General features: G+C 36.0%; 1 protein-coding gene across 3 annotated transcripts in view; it reads right to left on the reverse strand.

Moving 5' to 3' along the window:
- The window catches only part of LOC150107214 (roundabout homolog 1-like), a 742,051-nt gene that overhangs the window by 482,608 nt on the left and 235,678 nt on the right, over nucleotides 1-23,765 (reverse strand). For all 3 annotated transcript variants that reach the window (XM_090391071.1, XM_090391072.1, XM_090391070.1), the window contains exon 3: nucleotides 17,183-17,464. In XM_090391071.1, the coding sequence (XP_090247197.1) occupies nucleotides 17,183-17,464 (282 nt within the window). The remainder of the gene's footprint in view (nucleotides 1-17,182; nucleotides 17,465-23,765) is intronic.

Below are 23,765 nucleotides of genomic sequence, written 5' to 3' on the forward strand. Positions count from 1 at the left end.
GATAGAATGACTTGTAATTTGACATGGATGCTTATGACAGATGTACCAACTTAGGGAAAAAAACTTGCCAATAGTGTTGCTATCTCTGGTCGAGGCCGAGAACGTTTCAGACCAAGCTCGTAATATTCAAATAATTGTTTCAGACTGTCTTGAAATATAGTTCAAGAAAACATACAATGAATACATATAAATGATGTCATCTTGTTTAATGAAAGAGGACTCCAATAAGTGGCATCTGGTAGAAGATTCTCTGATTAGAGTGCTCTGGAAAGTTAAGCTGCTTGTTTTAATAAAAACTAAGCAATATTGCTTATAAATTGTATTAGATGTAAATTATATGTGGTTGTGATTAGATTTAGATGAGTTGTGTCTTAGATATATGTTATATATGTTCTATATAGTACACTTCATTATGGTTCAAACAACACCAATGTAAACTAGACAATGACAACCAAGACCTCTCTGTTCAAAGAGAAACCTGAGAGACCTCATGTGGTGGGTTGTCTGTGAAATGCATTCTTTACCGAGGGTGAGTGGACTTTGAATTGAGAGCAAGAGTGGTAAGAAAGGGGGCAGAAAGTGTTCTGGGAGTAAGTGCCAGAAGTGTAAATTAGGCTGAACGAATGAATCAGTAGATATAGTAGGGAATAGGGGAAAAACATGAGCAACAGAGAGAGAGAGAAAGTAAAAGTGACAAGCATAAGAATGACATCCTGGATGATATGAAAAATGAAGAGATGGCTGTAATGTGAGACAAAGAATCAGAATGCATGTGGCATCCTGCACAGAACCAAGCATAAACTGGAGAAAATACAGAAGTGTCTGGTGAGTAGCATGCACAGCTGAGAAGCGAAAGAAAGATGGACAAGAAAAAAAAAGGGGATGCTTGACTAATGAGAAGTGAGAGTAAGGTGAGAAATTCATAAAGAAATTCCATGAAAAGAGGGGTGCTTGATGAGAGAATGATGAAAATGTGCTTCCCAAGTGTGAAGAATAATGATATTAAATGACTTTTAATGGGATTATATTGATCAAGTACATATAATAAACAACTATGTTATACCAACTAGTTTCACCAAGTAAGGCTGTTGGCATCTTCAGGGTACATAACTGATGTAAGGCACTAAAAAGTAAAAAACTGTTACAAACTATTATAATCAACCGATTCCAATTATATTAAACAAAGAACAGAGCGCGTACAATACATGCATAGAGCGTGCATGATATCACTTGTTGTTATTTAGGAATGTTCTATATTTGGCACTGTAATTCAGTTCTGGCGAGTTGAGAGATCTAATAAGAGTCTTCCAGATCACAGGCAAGATTAGTCCTTAGTTCCTGTTAAGGTTTTGTGTACAGCAGGCAACTGTTGTGGCTTCCTTAAAAATTCGGGAGCAGAAGTCCTCCTCCATGTAAGGAATTGTGCTTCTATCCCACTCTATGGCATGGTTCGTTCTTGAGAAATGAAAAGCTAACCCCGATTTTTCTTCTCTGTTATTATTGATGTCACCTATGTGTTCCTTTTGCCTAATTTCAAGGCTCCTTGAAGTTTGGTCAATGTAATTCAAGCCACATGAGCAGGGTATGTTATAAACTCCATCATATTTGGAGAAAGGATGGCTATCTTTTGGAGATCTTAAGAATTGTCTAATCGTTTCTGTAGGTTTAGAGGCCACTCTTATTTTATGTGGTCTAAGGAGTCTAGCAATCTTATTGGAAACTGTCCCTAAGTAAGGAATGACGATGGTAGAAATATAACATATATCATCTCGTTGTCTTTGTAGGGGTTCAGAGAAAAGTATCTCTCAACTAGCCAGAACTGAATTACAATGCTAACTATAGAACATTCCTAAATAACAACAAGTGATATCATGCACACTCTGTTCTTTGTTTAATATAATTGGAATCGGTTGATTATAGTTTGTAACAGTTTTTTACTTTTTAGTGCCTTACATCAGTTATGTACCCTGAAGATGCCAACAGCCTTAGTTGTGAAACTAGTTGGTATAACATAGTTGTTTATTATATGCACTTGATCAATATAATCCCATCAAAAGTCATTCCAGAGCTTTCTGGTCAAGAAAATTAAATGTTTTCTAACAATAATGATATTAGCAAGGTTGATACTGAAAAGCAAAGTGAAAGAGGTAATTGCTTTGGCAGCTATGAATGATTTCAAGTAACAATGATAGAATAATTCTGATGAATGCAGATTGTAGGGAGGTGACTGAAGAAAATAAAAAATAGATGAATTACAAAATGATCACTCTGCAAGAGTTTACTACCCTGCAAAGTAAACATTGTCCCATAGATTTCAAGGGAGAAAAGCATGGCATGAGGAAAGGACATGAGAAAGTTACTAAAAGACAAAAAAGAAGAGTGGCTGTCTAAGATCAATCTGTCAATATTTCTCTAATGCCAGAAGCATTCGGAATTGGGGGTGGGGGTCCTGCCACTTCACTACTTCCTGCAGTAGCAGCTTGTACATAAGCACTACAAACACTGCAGCACCCCCAAGGAAAAAACAAAAAAATTAAATTTTGTTTGTGTTTATAAATAATAACAATGCTTACAATACAACATGTTAAAGGTTACAGCTTATGTTTTGACATTGATTGAAAAGTTAATAATTGGAATTGTTCGATTAATGTTTTAGATTATGAAACAAATGCACAACGATCTAACGCAGTTTCAGAATTATCACATTCGGTCAGTTGTGGCTAGACTCGCCAATATTTGTTTGCACTTGTCACTGCACGTAATAAGTGAATCCGATACTGCTCATTGAGCAGTGTCACTACAGATAAATTGTATGCTTGTGCACGTCATTTCTGTGAGATACAAAACTTTTATTATTGGTGTGTGTTTGTGGTGGGGGTGAAATATTTTTGGTAAATCTTATTTTATTCTGTTAAAATAGCATGACGAGTGTCACTGTTGAAAATATGAAAAGAATTATATTTTCTCAATTATCGTTACATGAAAAAATAGAAATAAAAAAATAAAGTTCGTCCTACTCCAGATATTATTATTAGTCAGGAAGAAATAAGTAAAAATAAAAAAAATACATCAGATCTTAATAGTGAGCAGTATCAAAAAATTAAATGGCTTTGTGCGGCAAAACTAGAAATGCTTTATTTTGTTTTTCTTGTATGCTTTTTGGCAGTGATACTGTATGGACTCAAAGTAGTTTTACAAATATGAACAGCAGGGTCGCATTTACCATTAGGCGCATGATGGGGGCCTCACTCTCTAGGGGGGCCTCATTTTAAAATCTTACTCTTCACAAAGAAGAAAAACAAGCGTAGTTTTAGTTGCAAAATAAAATACTTATTTTTAAATATTAAATTCATAATATAAAAACTAGAGGCCGCTGAAAAATTTGTGAGGCTTCCCGCTTCCATTTGAAATACGTTGTTCTTTCCTTAGAATATAAAACTAACAGGAACTCTGTATTCCATAAAATTCATGTATGTAAGCATACCATTTCTTTGCTGGACTTATATACACGTCCAGCAAACCTGGATAATATTCTGTCCACCTGCTGAAAGAACATGGATAAAAAGTGTAGTTTGACCGTCATGTCCATTAGAAAAGTACGATAATCCTTCACGCTGAAAAGTACACTTATCTACATTACCTGGCATACGTAGTAGCTACGTTCTGTGGCCTACAGCAAGAAACGCAATTGCTTGCCGTTTGCTCAGTAACCGGAATCTAAGTTATATCAGACTAAATACCTATGAGTTATATTCCTTTTGCTGCTTGTTTTTATCGTATAATTATAGTTTTTAATGCCAGCGTAAAATAAGAAATCCTTTCATACTTTCTTCACTTCATATTGTATCACTTTGGAAGATCAATGTCACTATCAATTTTTTTGCTAATTATTTTAATCGCCAATACATTTTAAAATTCTCCAAGAACTTGATTGAAGATAATTATTTTTGTCAAACAATTATTTTATAAATTCATGAAAATCCAAATCTAAAAATGAATACAGCCTCCATCTGTTCCAAATTAAGTTTCCTATTTTATTCATAATGTTCGAATATGTTCTTAGTTCGAAGGTTAGTTATCATACGTAAATCTTGAATCATATCATGTAATGCATAATTTTTATAACGTAATCTGTAGGTTTTTGCATTTCAACTTTCTTGGTTTCCCCCCCCCCCCCCCCCAAATCACTGACTACAAATCAAAATAAATGGCAGTTATGAAGTCAACTGTTGTTATGTACATATTTTCGGCTAATTTTGATATTATGCGGCAGTTTCGAAGTAGCGATATTTTCCCTACAGTTTATCTTTTGAAGCATGTGTAGGTGCATGTGTCAAAATGAAATTTTATTTCCAAAATTTTCATAACAGAATTAATTTGCCTTTAATGGCTAACCCCCCCCTCCAAAAATTATCACCACACACACACACACAAATATACTGCTAGATAACATGTGCACACTTTCTTTTTGTTTGAATTTGCTATTTTTCCAAAGTAATTGTACTGTTGCAGTTTTAAGCAAAAGAAAAAGGCATACAATCTCTGATAAAATACCATTGGATATAAATTAAAAAGACTCACAATCGGAAACCACGAGTAATGCAGTTTAACACCATTTGTTGTTCATAAAAAAAATTAAAAAAATCGTTCCTAAAATTGAAATGTGCGACCCATATAATGTTATTTTGCAAGGAAAGGAAGCAAAATGTCATATTTATTTCAATAAATGTTATTTAAAAAATATAAATATTTGACATAATGTGAAATTCGTTTTTATTTGGGAAGAGAGACAATAAATAAATTGTGCAGCAAAAAAGGGTCAATCCAAGAAACACAGTGCACATAACTATACAAATTAATAACGTAAAAAACTCATGTACAAAGATTATTTAATAGTATAATTTTCGCCTGTGTGTCACAGGCATCTTCAGTACATTAAACTCAAATTAAACAATAACTGACAATTCCAAAAAGTGCCACCTAAGTAGCTGGTGTAAAATAACTAAAAAGGTCAATACCTATCCTAAATAAAAAAAAAAAAAAAAAAAAAAAAAAAAAAAAAAAAAAATCAATACAATAAAAAGTTAGGAAAGATTAGCTGATTTGTAAAGTACTATCTCCCATAAAGGGGATAGACGTAAGCCATCGGATCTGTTTAAGTTAGGAGAATGAAGTAGAGTTTCACATGTTTCTTTATAAAGGCGTTCCATGAGAAATTGACGTTTGTGAAGAACTCTTGTCTTTCTCCAATGAACTCTGTGTCTAGTGAAGATGGCATGTTCTGCAAGTTATATCATGAAATGAAGAATTGGAAAGAAAGGAGATTGATGTCACTTGGGATCTGTCTAGGAACTGTCTGGCAGAGGCAATGTCTGAATGTGTTCCAAGGGTCAAATAAGGTAGGCATGAAATAGATAAATGAAGATGTGAAGCATGCAATTTAAAAGAAGAAAGCATTATTGAGACAGGATAAGATGAGTGATAGTAACAGTCAGTTAGACAAGGAGTACAAAGAGCAAGAAAGAGAGGTAACTCGCTTGATGAGAGTAGAAAAAGTGCAGTATGAGCAGAAATTAGCTAATGAGACCAAAAGAAATCTTAGGGAGTTTTTTCAATACGTGGCCAGTAGAAGAAACACTGATTACACAGGCCTGCAAAATTCGAGTCAAGGAAAGTTGTCTAAAAACTATTACTGTTTCTGATTTATTTCTGACAGCTGATTTCAAATATCTCTTCCATTTTTCTCTATTACGTAAGGATTTTTCGCAAAATGGATCTCGATATTATAGTAAAATAGTTTTAAAATGCATTATATTAAGTAAAATAACAGTATTTAAAATTTTCTGTAAACATTTTTGGAATAGAAGTATTGAAAAAGAAATTTTTAATTCAAGTAATTAAAGATTAATCTTTAGTACATACTTTATATTTCGTTGTGGTGTCTTTTTCTTTTTGAACTTTTTCTGTGAAATTCTTTTCCCGGTGGTCTCTGTGCAACATCCAGCAATAGTCCACCATCATGTTGAAATTCCATCTACCCTGATACCTTCTTTCCATCTCCTTAATGTCGTGGTGGAATCGCTCTCCTTGCTCTTTGCTGACAGTTCCCAGATTCTCAGGAAAGTAATCTAAATGAGAGTTGAGAAAGTGCACTTTTAAGCTCATGGGAGACATCCCAAATCCTTGAATTTCTGTAGCATGTTTTCCACATTCATTTTATAGTTGGGGTCCTTGTAATTTCCTAAAAATTTGGTCACCACCTCTTTCAAAGCTTTCCACACTTCTTTTTCAACAGTTGCCATTTTTTCTTCAAACAGTTTATCCTTCATAAGTTTCCTGATGTCTGGACATAAAAATACCTTCTTTCAATTTTGCTGTAGATAATCCCAGAAATTTTGCACGGATGTATTTACAACACTCTCCTTTTTTTGGCAAAGCCTTGACAAATTGCTTCATCAACCCTAGCTTTATGTGAAGTGGGGATAAAAGGATTTTTTCCTGAGCAACAAAGTTTCGTGTAACACATTTTTACTTCCAGATTCTAATGCGCCTCTTTCTGGCCATTCCTTCTTGATCCAATGTTACTCTCGATCTTCACTGTCCTCCTCGCACAAAAAAAGGGTATTTGGCGTATCCTCTTTGTTGTCCCAAAATCATAGGTATGACTTTAAGATCACCGCAAAGTGTCGATCCATGATCGACAGTTTGTGGAGTTTGCTGAGAATGAAGGCTAAATTTTCCATGCATTTCCTCCAAATGCATGGAATGTGCTACTGATACTGAAGCATACTTATTGTAATTATGGAGAAGCACAGCTTTGAGGCTTCTTTTTGAAGAATCGATAAACAACCTCCAATCAATGACTTCATATTTTATGTTGAATTTGCTGATCAGTCCGGGAATATCACTATAGTAAAGTAAATCACCTTCCTCTGAAAAGTAAGGAAGAATATCTCTTTCTCTATAACTAAACCATGAGAAAGAAGTGCCAGGGGCTAACAAATTCTTTTCGTTTAGTCTCGAGCCCAGCAGTTCTGCAGATTCCTTAGGAAGACCCAAATCTCTAAACAAGTCGTTTAAATCGGTCTGTGAAAAAAGTTCAGGTGAAAACTTTCAGAAATATGATAACCTTAATAGTCAACGACTAAAGTTCAACTAAAGAATCACAGAAGAAAATGTGTCTGTGACAACAGGAAAGTCATCCGTTATCTCGGCGAATCAGATTCAAAGTAGCCACCTACACTTTTATCTGCATTCCTCCCTCCCTCTCCTATCTTAAGAATGAGAAGTTTCATGGAAATTTCTTTATTTACCATAAAAAGGCACTTCAAAAAAAGCACTTATACAACTAATTAGCTGTAATAAAGGAGAATGAAAATAAATACCAATGCACTGAATTTAAATCCAAATATTACTAATAAAAACGATAAAATTAGAAATTGGATAAAATTGGTGGGTGATGGATTTTATTACTATTTTTTCTGAACTCTGCACTGAAAAATCTATAAGAATCAATTATGGACTTTAATTAAGCTAATTATGGACCTTTACCTCTTTCCAATCTATATCTCTATAAAAGAAGTCTCTCATAATCATTACTTGGCCTGCACTTACACTAACCAGCTGGTGCATGGCATGCACATCCTTGCCTATAGAAGCAATAAACTATATACGAAAATTCAATAATGTATGATATTTTTAAGTTAGTCCATATAGCATTATTATTATTTTTTTTGTGTGATATGAAAGCTTACATAGATTATTAGTTATGTTACTATTACAATCATCATAAACTCCAGAGTCAAAATTTTGACATATTGTGGGAGATTCAAACTCTAATCCCCTCAAAAAAGAAGATAATCAGGCTATGCCTCCACTCATAGTTTTTGCACTTACTACACACTTAAGCATTACATTTCATTCACCAACCTCTAGGCAAAGAACCTACTATTCACTCTCTTGCTCACACCCCCCTTCCAGGGATGGCCTTTTTTTTTATCCTTGTATCCCTCTACACTATAACCACTTTGCTCCTGTATGTCAAGGTCCTGCTCATTATTGCCATAATCTGTTGTCATGCTCTAACAATTGTGATCCTAAAAAGTCTCTGTCCACCATCTCTTATCTCTTTCATCTCATTCAATATTTCCTCATTAATTGTATATTCTGCATCTTATTCTTGCCTACCAAATTTCATAACCCTGTGCTTTACAGAATTAAATTGCAGCTCCACTTACAGTCCACTGATATGCTCCTGTAAGGTCAGAACATCTGCTCTGCTCCTCATAGTTCTTCCAACTTTGTATCATTTGCAAACAGCTGTATACCTCCAGTTAAGCCTATTCCAAACAAAACAGACTTCTGTGGCACTCCACTAGTGAGCTTCCTCTCTTGGGATAACACTCTCCCCCCCCCCCCTCCATACACAACATCTTGATACCTATCAGATAACAATTCGCTATCCAGTTCACTAGTCTCTTATCCAATCTCATCTATTTTGGTTTGAAAAATTCAAATATAACTGTATATGCATCTCCCTTATATAGTGAATTTGTCAACTTGTTATAGTACAAAAGTATATTGCTAAAGCATGGACTGCCCTTAACAAACCCATATTGATTATCATAGAGAATATCATTATTATCAACCCAATTCAGAATTCTAGCCCTTACCAACCTGTCCAACACCTTAACCAGACATAGAAAATGTCCTATAATTTACACTCTCTGTCTTATCCTCCTACCCCATGTGAAGCAGAACAATTTTACTCCCCTTTGGACCTGTCCTGTTACAAGACTCGTGTTAAACAGGCATGCCAAGAGTGCTATAACTCCCTACAGCATTCCTTCAGGACATATGGTGATATGCTGTCAAATTGTACTGCCTTATTAACATCAAGTTTACTTAATTCCTTATGCATCTTCAGTTATTTCACTATCAAGCCCTCCTCCATCATATGCTCTCTACACTCCAGCTTCTCAATGTTGCCTTCCTAAGTGTATTCCAAAGGTCAGGAGATGTAGGTGTAAACTGGATGTCTGTAGAGGTAATGGCAATGATCAGTTACATGAGGAGTACAAAGAGTAAGCAAGAAAGGTGATTGGCTTGGTAAGGATAACAAAAGTGCAGTATGAGCAGCAATTAGCAAATTAGACCAAAAGAAATCATAGGGAATGTTTTTTTTTTTCAATATATGGCCAGTAGAAGGAAGAATGAAGATGGAAGGATGATGATGGTCGGTGATAATGGTAGAATAATAAACACTGAAGAGGATATATTAAGAAATGTCAAATGAGCAATTCTTTTAAGCATTCCATCCATTCTTGTGAATGTAACATAATGTACAATGTGAGAACAGTAGGAAGGGGAAAAGAACGACTGATGATAAGTGAGCAGGATGTATATGAGAAATCGAGTAAACTTGATGTCAAGAAGGCCACAGGACTTGATGGTATATCACTATGTATCTTGAGGAAATGTTCTGGGGAGTTAACAATGGCTTTAACTTATCTTTTAAACATGAGTCACACACAGATTGTGACCCATGTTTAAAAGAGATGGGGGTGATAAGACTAAGGTTTTGAATTACGGGCCAATGTGATTGTCTCGAGTTGTGGTAACCATGTTAGAGAGGCTAGCAAAAACCAAGATTCAGAACTAGGTTCATGACAACATTCTCTTTGATGGACAGCATGGATTAGCTAAAAGGAAGATCATGTTTTAACACAAGGTGACAGATGCATTGAATAAGGAAGATTAATATACAGTAGTATATTTCAATTTTGCAAACATCTTCGCCAGACTGTCACAGGATAAACAGGTAATTAAATTGGAAAAGATGGGGTTGGATGGTAGATTGGCTGTCCAATAGGTATTAGGAGGTTGTATATGGGGGGGACAATATCCTAGAAGAGGAAAGCCACTAGTGGTGTTTCCCAGTGGCTGTTTTGGCATAGTTGTTTAATTTGTATGTAAATGACATTGGGAATGGTGATATATAGTTGTTTGCAGATGAAGCAAATTGGGAAAAGCTATGCGAAGTAGAACAAATGTTGTAGCCTTGCAAGAGGACTTGAATAAACTAGCCGAGTGTGTGGGGATGTCAGTTCAATGTAACAAAGCACAAGGTTTTAAAATCTGGTAAGCAAAGACAAAATGCAGTGTACAAGACTGGTGGGATACCTTAGAGAAGGAGAAGAAAGATTTAGGGGTAATGGTGGATAGGGACCTGAAATTTGGGGGGCATTTTGCTAAAATTGTAAGGAGAATGCAGCAGATTATGAGGAGAATGAGGATTGTAAGGAAAATGCAGCAGAGAAAAACCCATCGGCATCACTGCTATATAGAAATAAGGATGTTATGATTCCACTGTACAAAGCTTGATCAGACTGCTTATGGATTACTGTGCACAGATTAGATTGCCTGGTTTTCAAAAGGATGATGAGTTGTTGGAGAGGGATCAGAGACAACTGACGAGGTTGGTTACTGGTCTCTGGAATGTGGAGTATGAGCCTAGTGGAAAGAAGGAGAAGAGGGGGCATGATCAAGACATATAAGTTGGTAAGAGGTAATTACCAGATTAATAGGAATGAATTTTTCATATAACTGCTGGAGACAAGGAGGAAGAGGAAGACAAGCTGGATAAGCAGGGTGTGAACAAAGAGAGTGAGGAGTAGATTTTTTGTGTTGAGAGTGATGGATGATTGGAATGCACTGCCTGAAATTGTGGTGAGTGCAGAGAGTGAGTGCATTTAAATCAAGGTATGATGAGCTGTGCATGTGAGAGTGGGGCCTCCCACATTGAGTTGAGTCTCAGTGCTGACTCCATGGGTGGAGGGAGGCTGATGATGACAATAATAATAATTCACCCATCTATATGGATCATATTATGAAAGAAAACTGGCATTAAATCTAACATCAAGTCAGAGAAGTCAAACCCTCTGCTTTATGTAGATGATGTTTTTCTCCTAAAAAAATGCAGTGCAAGTCTTCAGGATTCTTTAACTAAACTGAATAATAGCCATAACAAATTTAGTAAAAAAAGATCAAAACTATGAAAATGCCAACAATACAGAAAACTTCAGTGAGCTATCAATGGAGAAGAAACTATAGAATAAGTAAAATATTTCAACTATTTAACCACAATTTTTAGTGAGGATGGCAAATTAAATATGAAAATGGGCAATTAGAATATGCCAAAAAAAATTATATGGTATAAGAGATAAATTAGTGAAAACACTAAACTAGTAGTATACAAGACTGCAAACCTACTTTAACTTATAAATCAGAGTTGGTTTACAAATAAAACAGTTGAAAGGCTAAAGAACACAGATATTAGAGTTCTAAGAAAAATTGGTGTATGTGGTTTTGGAGGGGGGGGGTTGCTAATATCATCAATAGTAGTATCATATTAAAAATGAAGACATTAGAAAGGAACTTGACCTGTTAGCATTCAAGAATGTGTAAGCTAATCTAAGTTGCTGTAGCCACTTCAACAGAATGGGAGAAGAAAGGTTAGCAAAACTGATGTTTAATGACAAGATGGAAAAATATTCTGAGGAGACCAAGCTCTAGGTGGCTTTATACAGTCAGGAAGTCCTTAAAAGACAGAAAAATACTGTAACATTTGACAATATTGGAGTGCTGACGAATGACTACTATGTAGGAAAATGGTTGCCACATTAGTAATAATGTAAACTTAATCATGTAATACTGTCACAGGATAATGTACATCCTTTGAGGGGCATTTCAGAAAATTAATGATGATGAGATTTGGACACAGTGGACAGGATCTGAGAGGGAAATTTTCAAGATGACAGGAAGTCCAAGGAATGCTCTATACAAGCACAAGAAGCATTCAGTGAAGGTTGCTTGTGAGTTACAAAATTTGGCTGACAGGCAAAAAAGAGGAATGTGAGAGAAACAAGTTGCTAAAAGGATACATTGCGAGAAGGCAGAGAAAAAGAGATCACCCTGGAAACTATCTGAAGGGGTAGAAAAACTGTGAAAATTAGATTTTTTTTTTTTTTACTTGCTTTTGAATGCATGAAACGGGTTGCCTGAGGCAGTCATGAGTACTTTGTTAATTTTTCAATGGATAAGTTGATGGGTTGATGGATAAGTATAACAGGCATTGTGTGAATACGGGTTAGCATGGGCCTCTCGCTATAAGTCAGACTCAATGGAGAGATCATAATAATAATAATCTGAAAAGTAATTAGATACACATATTGACAGAACTGATGGGCTGTCATTAATTCAATGCCAACATCCCAGGGAGTATGAACATAGAATGGTTTCCATTTCTGGAATGTTGAACATGAAGAAAGGTTAAGGAAATACGATTTGTCAAGTCTTGGGGAAAAGAAGAAAAGAAAAGGGAAAGAGCATATGACTGAGACATAAATTAGTAAGAAGTTATTACCAGATTAATGTACAAGATGATTTTCAAAGATGAGGGAAGGAGTGGGAGAAAGAAGAGTCATCTCCATAAACTATATAAAAAGGCATGAGGGATGAAGAGTGGGTTTTTTTTTTTTTTTTTTGCATGGAAAATAGTGGGAGATTGAAATGTTGCTTGAGAGTGTGGGTGAGTACAGAGACTATTTAAAATGCAGTTTGATGAACTGTATGTGACAGAGGGACCCCAATAGTGAATCTTTTGACTCCATGATAATAATAATGACAAAGACAATTAAAAGACCCACTAATACATAAGAAAAGAAATATGGTGCTAAAATTGACAACATTTAGTTGATATTATTCAGCAAGCATTCACACACACACACACACACACACACACACACACACACACACACACACACACACACACACACACACACACACACACACACACACACACACACAAATAGAATGTTTTAATTTAATCATGTTAATCAAGATTGCCATAATCTAGAGAAGTATTCTGTATTCATTATACATACTTTTTACATACACAGTTTAATGTGGCCAAGTAAGTATAAGGTAATGCACTTTGTTCATATACTATATTGATGGAACTGAACTGCAGGAAACTGATGAGGCCACGGACCCGGATTTGATTGTGGAAGAGAATTGAAGTTTGGAGGACATATTGTGAAGGTAACCAAAACAGAAGAGCAGATTGCTGGTTGTTGAAGAACATACTAACAATCAGGGATAGAGGGTTATTGTTCCCTTATATGTTAATATAAGGCCAAATGTGGCCAACTATTATATATATTAATATAAGGCCTACTGCACACAGATCTGGACTCCCAGATTCCACTGTGATGAAGAAATTGTGAAGAGAATCCAGAGAAGAGTGACAACAATTGTGGCAAGCTGTGGAATGCCCCCTATATAAACAAATTGATGGTCTGTAGGCTTCAAAAATTAGCTGATAGATAAAAAAAAAATAGGAAACATAATAGTTATTAAGGGGGTTTTATAGGATTAACACTAAAGAATATTTTCAGTAAAAAAAAAAGATTAGTTTTTATCTTTTGCTTTAATATAAAAACTAAGATATTATATTTAATATAATACTAAATTAAAACATGTGTAGAGAGGAAAGGAATGGGACAACCTGAGATCAAGAGGAAACAGTTGGAATTGAAAAGGGTTTTAAAATGAATAAGCAGAAAGGGAAATGGCCCCAGTCGAGCATGGAGAGATCACATCGAGTGGGTGGTATCAGTGGAACTAGCTGTAGATACAGAAATGAGCTGTTTTGTTTGTATACAAATGCTAGAAGTATAAGAAACAAGGCAGATGAAAGTTGCATTAATTGCTTCAGTTCACCCAAAGATTGTCGGAATAAGTGAGACATGGTTGGAAGAGGACAACATCCTGACAAGAATAGAGATGGATGGGTACGATGTTTTTTGTGAGCATAGAAGGAGTAAAAAGTGAGGAGGAGTGCTATTGATGATAGAGAAAGAGTTATGTCCATATAAAGTAGAGATGTAAGAGGGGAAATAGTGCCAGTGGTTTTGAGGCAGTATGGTGTGAGATATAGGTCAATGGAATCAAATACTTGGTTGGATGTTGTTATAGACCAGGTAATGTGGATGGTGGTGGTGATAATGAAATGCATAATCAAATTAGCCAAGCAAATAAGAAAAGGCTGATCATTATGGGCTATTTTAATTATGGCAATATAGACTGCAATGATGAGATAGCAACTGGAAGTAAAGAAAATGAGTTTCTTGAGTTTGTGGGGGATAACTACCTCAGACAGTATGTAACAGAGGGCACGCAAGGATTGAGGATCTTGGATTTGGTCAATTCATCAGAGGATGTAATTATAAATGAGGTGTCAAATCATCCACGAAATGGTGAGAGTGACCATGAGGTGGCTGCCAGCAGTATGAGGACCTCTGTGAGAAAAGGGTATATGTGGAATTACAAAGGGGGTGATTATGAGAAGCTCTGGAGACAGCTTGTAGGTGTAGCATGGAATGAGGAGTTAGCTGGAAAAGAGATCAATGCAGCTTGGGGGATTTTCAAAAACTATCTAGTAGATGCAATGTCGAAATGTATTCCAAAGATGAGAAGGTTAAATAAGGTAGGTGTGAGATGGATAAATAAAGAGATTAAGCATGCGATACAGAGAAAGAGGGCATTGTGGAGGCAGCATAAGAGAAGTGGAAATAACCAATTCCATGAGGTCTACAGACCAGGAAAGGAGGGAGACTTGGTTGGTCAGGGTAGCTAAAGAGAGGTATGAACAGCAGTTAGCTAATGAAGTCAAAAATAATCCTAAGGAGTTCTTTCAATAAGTAGCCAGCAAAAGAAAGAATGGTTATGGAAGGATGACATTGATAGGAGAAAATGGTATAAAGACAGCTGTTGCAGAATGTGTGGTAGAAATACTTAATGAGCAGTTCATAAAGGTCTTTCATGTGAATCTTGTGAATGTGAACTACATGGAGAGATTGAGAGCAGTAGATGATGGGGAGGAGAGACTGACTGTAAGTGAGCAAGAGGTATATGGAGAGTTGGGTAAACTAGATGTTAATAAGGCTGTGAGACTTGATAATATATCACCTAGTATTCTAAAGGAATGTGCCAGGGAGTTGACACCTGCCTTGACATATTTTTTTAATAAGAGTCTTGCACTTGGTCAAGTTCCTAAGGAGTTGAAGGAGGGCAAGATTGTGCCACTTCATAAAAGGAGGTGATCGAACTCAAGCAACAAATTATAGGCCTATCTGTGTGTCAGGTGTTGTGGTTAAGTTGTTGGAGAAGCTTGTGAGAACCAGGATCCAGAGTTGGGTTGAAAACAATGGTGTTATCTTTGATGGACAGCATGCATTTGCTAAAGGGAGGTCATGTTTTAGTAGTCTACTTACTTATTACAATAAAGTGACTGCTTCCTTGGACAGAGGAGAAGGATACACAGTACTATACTTAGATTTTGCAAAGGCTTTTGATAGAGTACCTCATGATAAATTAATAGTCAAACTAGAGCAGATGGGATTGGATATTAGATTAGTGCATTGGATTGGAGACTGGCTATCTGATAGGTATCAACAAGTTGTGTATGGGGGAGCGATATCCAGGAAAAGGAAAGTCACTAGTGGAAAGCCTCAGGTGTCTGTTTTAGGGCCATTACTGTTTAACTTGTATATTAATGATATTGGTGAAGATTTGAATGGAGATATTCAGTTGTTTGCAGATGATGCAAAGTTGGAACGAACTACGAAGAGTAGTGAAGATGTTGTGGCCTTGCAAGAAGACTTGAATAAATTGAGTGAATGGGCATGGAAATGTTGATGCGAGTTCAATGTTGCAAAATGTAAGGTTTTAAAATTTGGAAAACAAAGATGGGATGCAGAATTTATGCTTGGTGAGGATATATTGTTGGAGGTGGAAGAAATAAGAGATCTGGGGGGTGATAGTGGATAAGGATCTGAAATTTAGGGCACACATAGCCAAAATTGTGAAGACAACAGAAAGGCTTCTGAGAATGATGCAGAGGACACTGACTTGTAGAAGTAGGGAGATTCTTGTTCCATTGTATAAGGCTTTGATTAGGCCACACCTATTGTGCCCAGATTTGATCATCTGGTTTTCAGAAGGATGAAGAGATGTTGGAAAGGGTCCAAAGGTGACTGACTAAGGTAGTTTCTGACCTCTGGAATGTCGAGTATGAAGAAAGATTGAGAAGATGCAATTTGCAGAGTCCAGTGGACAGCAGGAATAGGGGAGATATGATAGAGACCTACAAGTTGGTAAGGGGTTGTTAGAGGATCAATGCTGATCAATTGACAGTAATATGCTGAGTGAAAATTTCATTAATGCTATTTAAGTTTTACTGCATGAAGGGGTTGTTATAGGATCAATGCCGGAGAAGTTCCACAGAAAATAGTGGGAAATCAGGTGTGAGAAGGGGAGAGAGAGAGGCAGGTTTTTTTCGTGCAGAGTTGTGAATGATTGGAATGCCTTGCCTGAGAGTGTGGAGAACCAGAGGTCATCCCTGGAAACTGTATAAAGAGGGTGTGAGTAGGGGAGAGAGAGGCAGGTTTTTTTCGTGCAGAGTTGTGAATGATTGGAATGCCTTGCCTGAGAGTGTGGTGTCTGCAAGGAGTTAGAGTGTGTTCAAGGCACAGTATGATGAGCTGTGTGTGTGTGATTAAAGGACCTCCCAGGTGAGTCTTTGACTCCATGAGGTCTTGAAGTAATAATAATAATAATAAAAACAGTAAAAATATGCAATAAACATGAAGATGAAGTACCTCCACCTTCGTACAATTAGTAGCAACAATGCACTACACTTTAGTTGAATGTTACCTAAACAAGGTTCAAACCTGAGTTTCAATTTTGTTTAAGATGAAAGAAACATTAAGAAAGGTATTTTAAATGAATGCAAGTCATTATCTCATTTTTAAATGAAAGAATTTTTCATGTGTAAAACACACAATCTGCTAGAGAATACATGATGATAAAACCTAGAAAACTATGTATACAGGATTAACATATCAGGTTTATCAAAAAAGCCAAGCTATTCGAGTATAACAGCTTACACAATGTGATACATAAAAGGCAACCAGGATGGAATGCTAATTCAATGAATAAGTATGTGATGTTTCCATTTTTCACTGTAAATAAAATACATGTATATGCATATTATATATATATATGTGTGTGTGTATGACTGTGCACATGGATTTTTTTCAGATTATGAATAAAGCTTTACCATGGACAGTCATCATAGCAGGAGAAGATTCTCTTATTCCAACCATATTTTCTGCAATGCAAGCATAGCTTCCTTCATCACTTTGTCGAACATCTGATATTACAAGATTACCAGGACCAATAACACGAATTCGACCAGTACCAGTGTTTACAAGTTCACCATCCTTTTTCCATCGGACTGCTGGATCAGGATGGCCTTTAGGTGGAGTGCATTCTAAAGTAGCTATATCTCCCATTGCTACTCGTGTATTTTTTGGAATGACTCTGAAATCCTCCCTTAAAACTGTAAAAGGAAAAAAAATTATTTATATGATTTGAATAATATTACATATCTTTAATGTAAATTTCCTAACTTATGAAAACATTAAATATGTAAAAGTACAGTATTCCTATTCCTTTTATTATTTTCTTGGGTATCTACATGGAATTAAAAGCTCAGTTGAGGGAGGCCTACACTGACTATTATTCGTATTATCTACCATATTATGTCATAGAACTCATTCACTGATAAAACACTAAAGACTTAACTCTGACAAGTAACCCATTCCATCCATTCACCACTCTCCAAGCCAGGAGAAAAAAAAAAAAAATCTGTCCTCATGCTCTTATTAACTAACCACACTTTCACCCAATTTCCAGGAGGGAGTGACTCATTGTTCTGTCTCTTCCTGTCATATCCTGAAAAATTTCTTCTGTGTCAAATCCTATATTATAAAACCCAATATCTCATCTTTTCTATTAACTAGACTTTATAGCACATATTACCAGTCTATTTAAATCATCCTGAAAAATTTTAACATAATCTTTATTGATTATTGCAGTAACCAAGGAAACGATCTGAGAGAAAATATTCAGTTGTTTGCCAATTAACAAACAACTGAATATTTTCTCTCAGATCGTTTCCTATATCATTCATGTATAAATTAAATTAAATTGCATTGGCCCAAGTGCAGATCACTTTGACATGCGACTAGTCAGAGACTTTCTAAATTTTTAACAGTTGAAAAAATTCGCTGGCACATCTGCACTGAATGAAATTTGCATAGGAATCAAAAGTGTGTGGGCTGTCAATAGTATAATTAGCTTAGTTCTACTCAGTAGATTACCTGCAGTCAAGAATGGAAGTTAGTTATAACTTGTGATTTTTGTTAGATAAGATATACATTTTTTTTAAACTGATATTTACTTTTATCCTTCTCGATAAATCAAAACAGTATTGAAGATATTCTGTGTACACCCTTTTTAAACCAAGAATACAAGATGAAGTTAAAAATTGTTAGACAGTAATAATATTTTCAATCGAAGGTGAGTTAGCTGATCTCATACGGAGGTAGCAGGGTTTTTCCCCCCAGAAACTCGGGGTTTTCATCCCGCATACAGACAAATCGGCCCTTCAGAACACACGCAATTTACAGACAAAAAATACTAGTAGTTGTGGTGGTGGGCAGTAGATGGCACTGATGTAGATGATTGGTAGTAGAGGATCGATGTAGTGGTGGAGATGGAGAGTTGTATAATAGGTGTCCTCCCGCGATGAGTCTGTGGACTCCTTGGAGGTGTCACGAATAATAATAATAATATGCCTGACTCTTCCAAATTTATGTAGTGCTTACATCTTGGAAACAAAGGACTGAAGTGATGTATAACTAGAACATTTTTTTTTAATAAGGTAAGTTTTTTTATAGAAATTTCATGATTCTTTAATAATGCTGCTTTACCACAGCACAACCACTGGCATACCTAATCTATGTCAGTGTGTCTTATCCACATCAACTTCATAACCATCCACATTTGCTGCAATTTATTTATTATAATTCCATGCAGTATCCTGTCAATAGACTACAAAGTTTAACAGTATCACCGCGCAGCCAATTACTTTTATCTAACTCAGCTTACACTATTATATTATATATTATACTAATATACACTATTACATTACCTATCCTCCACAAAACATGTTGTCCCTCATATAATATTTCATTCCTGTCTGAATCCAGACCTGAAATTTAACCTTAACCAACTTCTCCAATACTTTGACCACTTGTGAGCTCTGATCAGTCAATAATTTGCTATCTCAAGTAGTCTTGGAGCCTACTTTATGCAGTGGAACTATGTTCTCCTCTTTCCATTCCTTTGGGATCAACCAAGAGCTAAGACTTAAATTAATCAATGTAGTCAAAGGCACTGCCAATTCCTAGCACTTTCTCGTAATAATTAAGATAATATATCATCTAATCCCAAAGCTGTATTCACATCAAGGGTCTGTAATATTCTTGTAATACTCTATGCACCTCCAGTTCATCTATTTCCAAGTCAGCCCTTGCCTCTCTTGTTACTTCAATAACTCCAAACCAAATGACCCTTGCAAGTTGATCACTTAACAATTCAACTATTTTGTCTGTTTCAGTTACCTCTACTATCAACATTCATCAAAATTATTCTTCCTTCTACTTGCCACATAACAAAAGAACTCTTGTGGATTACTTTTGGCCTACACAGCTAATTTCATCTCATGCCTTCCTTACCATGCTGGTTGCTCTTCTAGCCTGTGCTTTGTACTGCTCATGCGACTGCTAATCACCTTTCTCCTTGAATTCTCTCAACAAATTTGGTATCTACTGATTATTCATCCATTTAACTTGATTTATCTTCCTGTCTAAGTATGCAGTCTAATATAAATTCCCTCAAACACTCCTTTACCACCTCCCATGCAATATCAATCTCTAACCCTTGCAATTTCTCAAATCAAGCAGTATCCTGAGTTTGCCATACTTACCAGTTCTGTAACTGCACATATGCTCCCTCTTTATTGAAAATTCTACAGCACGGCCCATAAGTCATGAAGGTGTTTAAATGACCTATCCTCCACAAAACCATGTTGTCCCTCATATAATATTTCATTCCTATCTGAATCCAAACCTGGATTTGAACCTTAACCAACTTCTCATCAAGTGCTATTGATGAAGAAGTTGCAGTCTAATATAAATTCCCTCAAAGACTCCTTTACCACCTCCCGTGCAATATCAATCTCCAACCCTTGCAATTTCAACCCACTCCCTTTTTATTCCTTCTATCCTCATGAAACACACCATATCCTTCCATCTCTTTTCCTGTAGAGTTGCAGAGGACACTGACTTATTGAAGTAGGGAGATTCTTGTTCCATTGTATAAGGCTTTGATGAGGCTACACCTGGACTATTATGCCCATATTAGGTCACCTGGTTTTCAGAAGGACAAAGAGATGTTGGAAAGAAACCTAATTCCAGAGGCAACTGACTAAGGTAATTTCTAACCTCTAGAATGTTGAGTATGAGGAAAGATTGAGAAGATGCAACTTGCAGAGTATGGTGGACAGAAGGAAGAGGGGATATTATGATAGAGACCTACAACTTAGTAAGGGGTTGTTATAGGATCAATGCTGGACAGATTCTACAGAAAATAGTGGGAGATCAGGGGAGAACCAGAGGTCATCCTTGGAAACTGTATAAAGAGGGTGTGAATAGGAGAGTGAGAGTTAGGTTTTTTTCATGCAGAGTTGTGAATGATTGGAATGCCTTGCCTGAAAGTGTGGTGTCTGCAGAGAATTTGAGTGTGTTTAAAGCACGGTATGATGAGCTGTGTGTATGATAAAAGTACCTCCCAGATGAGTCTTTGACTCCATGGGGACTTGGGTAATAATAATAATATTTAATAACTTTTTTATTTATTAATTATTATTTTTTATTTTTTGTTGTAATGAAGTACAGAACCTGAATTTTTTTTTATTAGTTATGAAAAACCACATTGTGTAAATGCCGTCCTTTTTCAGCTTAACAAAGACAGGCCCTTTCTACTGCATGTTCCATGACAGTTGTTAATTTCTGACTGCAGTGCCCTAATTTCTGAATGAATGTTCTCCTTCAATTGTTGGAATATCTGTGGTTTGTTCACATACACCTTTTCTTTCATATAACCCTATAGGAAGAAGTCAGGAGCAATCAGATCTGGAGAACAAGATGGCCAATTAATTGCTGATCTTAATAAAATTACATGTGCTCTTTGTGTTAGAATTATCAAATGCTGATTTTCAAAATAAAAGGACATGGTTTTGGGTTCATTGTTGGGTTGTGAGTTTCCATGATTAATTTCTCAAATGTGCCTTAGAATGCTTGAAAAAAAATAAAGTAAAATGAAAAAAAATTAATATTGTTACTCGAATATAACTCGCACTTTTTTCCCCAAAATTAAAGTTAAAAAACTGTGGTGCAAGATATATGCAGGGATTTTCGGAAACTAAAGTTTTTCATGCAAAAATTAAATGGACATTTATAATTAAATTCTCAGTATTCATTATAATTTATAATTGTTCACATTATTTATAAAATGAATGCATTTAAATTTTAATTATTAACATTATTTACACGATTGGTGCGGTGTATTGACAAAAGATTGCGCAACTCAACAAAAAGGCAAGCAGATGACTGTTGAGTTAAAATGCTGATTCTCTTCAACCAAATTCAAATATCTGAAACTGCCATAACAGCATTCACTATCTATTTCTTAAAGTTTTAATCTTTTTTCTGTGCAAGGTATATATAAAACTTTTTAATTTCTTTTTTGTAAAGTAAAAATAGAAGTGCAAGATATACATGAGGATGAGTTATATTTGATTAAATACGGTAATCATAAAAAAAGTTATTCACATTTTAACTTCATCACATGACTTTTGGACCACCCTGTATATATGAGGTGCGTCTAAAAGGTTCGGTGAATGGTATCAGAAAACAAACAAAACAGAAGATACAAACAAATTACCTTTATTGGCCTTCAAAACAATCACCATCATTCACAACACACTTTTGGCAATGTTCATAGAGCTTCTGGAAACTGTCAGCAAAGACCTCTTTAGGAATGAATCGCAGAACCAATGTCATATGTTCTTGGATTGCCACCACGTCTACAAAACACGTGCCATTCATGACGCTCCTGGTCACACATGGTAATGAAATCTCCAGAGGTTTCCATCCATTTTGCTTTATGTTCGTCTGTCAGATGAGATATCGGACCATTCACTGAACTTTTCAGACCGGCCTCATATATCCCCCCCCCCTCTTAATTAAAAATTCCACATATTTAGCCACTCCCAGATCAAGACCATATGATCATTCTTACCAATTAACAGCAATCTGATCATCTTGGTTACACACAAATACTCTGATATAAATATTCTGATACAATTACTAGAACTAGCACTCTGAAACCCGTTACTTTCCATCACATGCTGCCTCAGTTAATTATTCTTTAGTAACTCCATAAATTTCATTTTTTCCATGTGTCGGCAAACTTATCATTCAACTGATAACATATTTATCATACCAAATCTTAAAATTCTTAACACTCCTTGCATCAATGACACATTCTGGCAATGCATTCCATTTACTGACAATTCTGCAAGTAAAAAATCTCCTGGCACCCCTCTTCACTGCACTCTTGCACAAATTCCAGGGATTACCATTGGTTTTTCTCTCTCTCACCTTCTACTCTTTTTATAATCCCCTCTGGATTAATCTGATAAAATCCTCTCACCAACTTAAATGTCTCTATCATATCACCTCCCTTCCTCCTATCTACTAAACTCTGTAATCCACATCTCTTCAACCTCTCTCTCCAAGTGTGATCTGACCACACTTTGAGAGATTTGTGCTTTATACAGTGGCAACCACTTCCTTATCCCTTCATGTTAGAGTACTTCTTATCATAGCAGCACTACAATGTGCAGCCTTTGCAATGCTAGCAATATGCCCCCTAAACGTCTAATATCAACCATCACTCCCAAATCTCTAATGTCATCCACTTCCTACAGTATGGCACTGCCGATACAGTACACAGCCTTATATTTTGGCACTTCAAAATGCAACATCTTGCACTTATCGATATTAAAACTACAACCCCACTCCTTTGTCCAAGTCAGAGGTCTACTCAAATCTTCCTGAAGGGAATTAATATCAACAGTGCTACTTATAATTCTTCTCAAATTTGCATAATCAGCAAACAATTGAAGACCTCCGGTCAGTCCACATAATATATCGTTTACAAAAGAGTTAAATAGCAGGGTACCAAGAACAGAACCCTGGGTATGCCACTGGTTACTCTCCTTTTTTAAGACAATGCTCCACCATACAACTTACTGGTATCATTCAGAGAGGCAATCTCCAATACATATCTATTCCCATCCTCTGCAGCATGTACACCAACTTAGCATGTGGTAATCTATCAAATGCTTTTGCAAAGTCCAAGAATATCACTGTATATGATTCTCCCTTATCTAACACACGTGTTACCTTATCATAAAATGCAAGTAAATTGCTAAAACAGGACCTGCCCTTTACACATCCATGACAATCATAAAGAATGATTGTCAACATGGATGTGTAAATCCCATTTTCTATTCCTAACCAATCTCTCCAACACCTTGACACACACACAACTGTAGTTAAACAGACTGGTCTATAATTGGAAACGTCTGTACTAGAACCATGCTTGTGGAGTGGTACTATCTGCCTTCTTTCACTCCCTAGGAGCCCTACCTACTGTGAGACTTTCAC

This window comes from Typopeltis vanoorti, chromosome 4 (genome assembly GCF_054136105.1).
Source record: "Typopeltis vanoorti isolate ZY-2024b chromosome 4, IOZ_Tvanoo_1.0, whole genome shotgun sequence".
Lineage (NCBI taxonomy): Eukaryota > Metazoa > Arthropoda > Arachnida > Uropygi > Thelyphonidae > Typopeltis > Typopeltis vanoorti.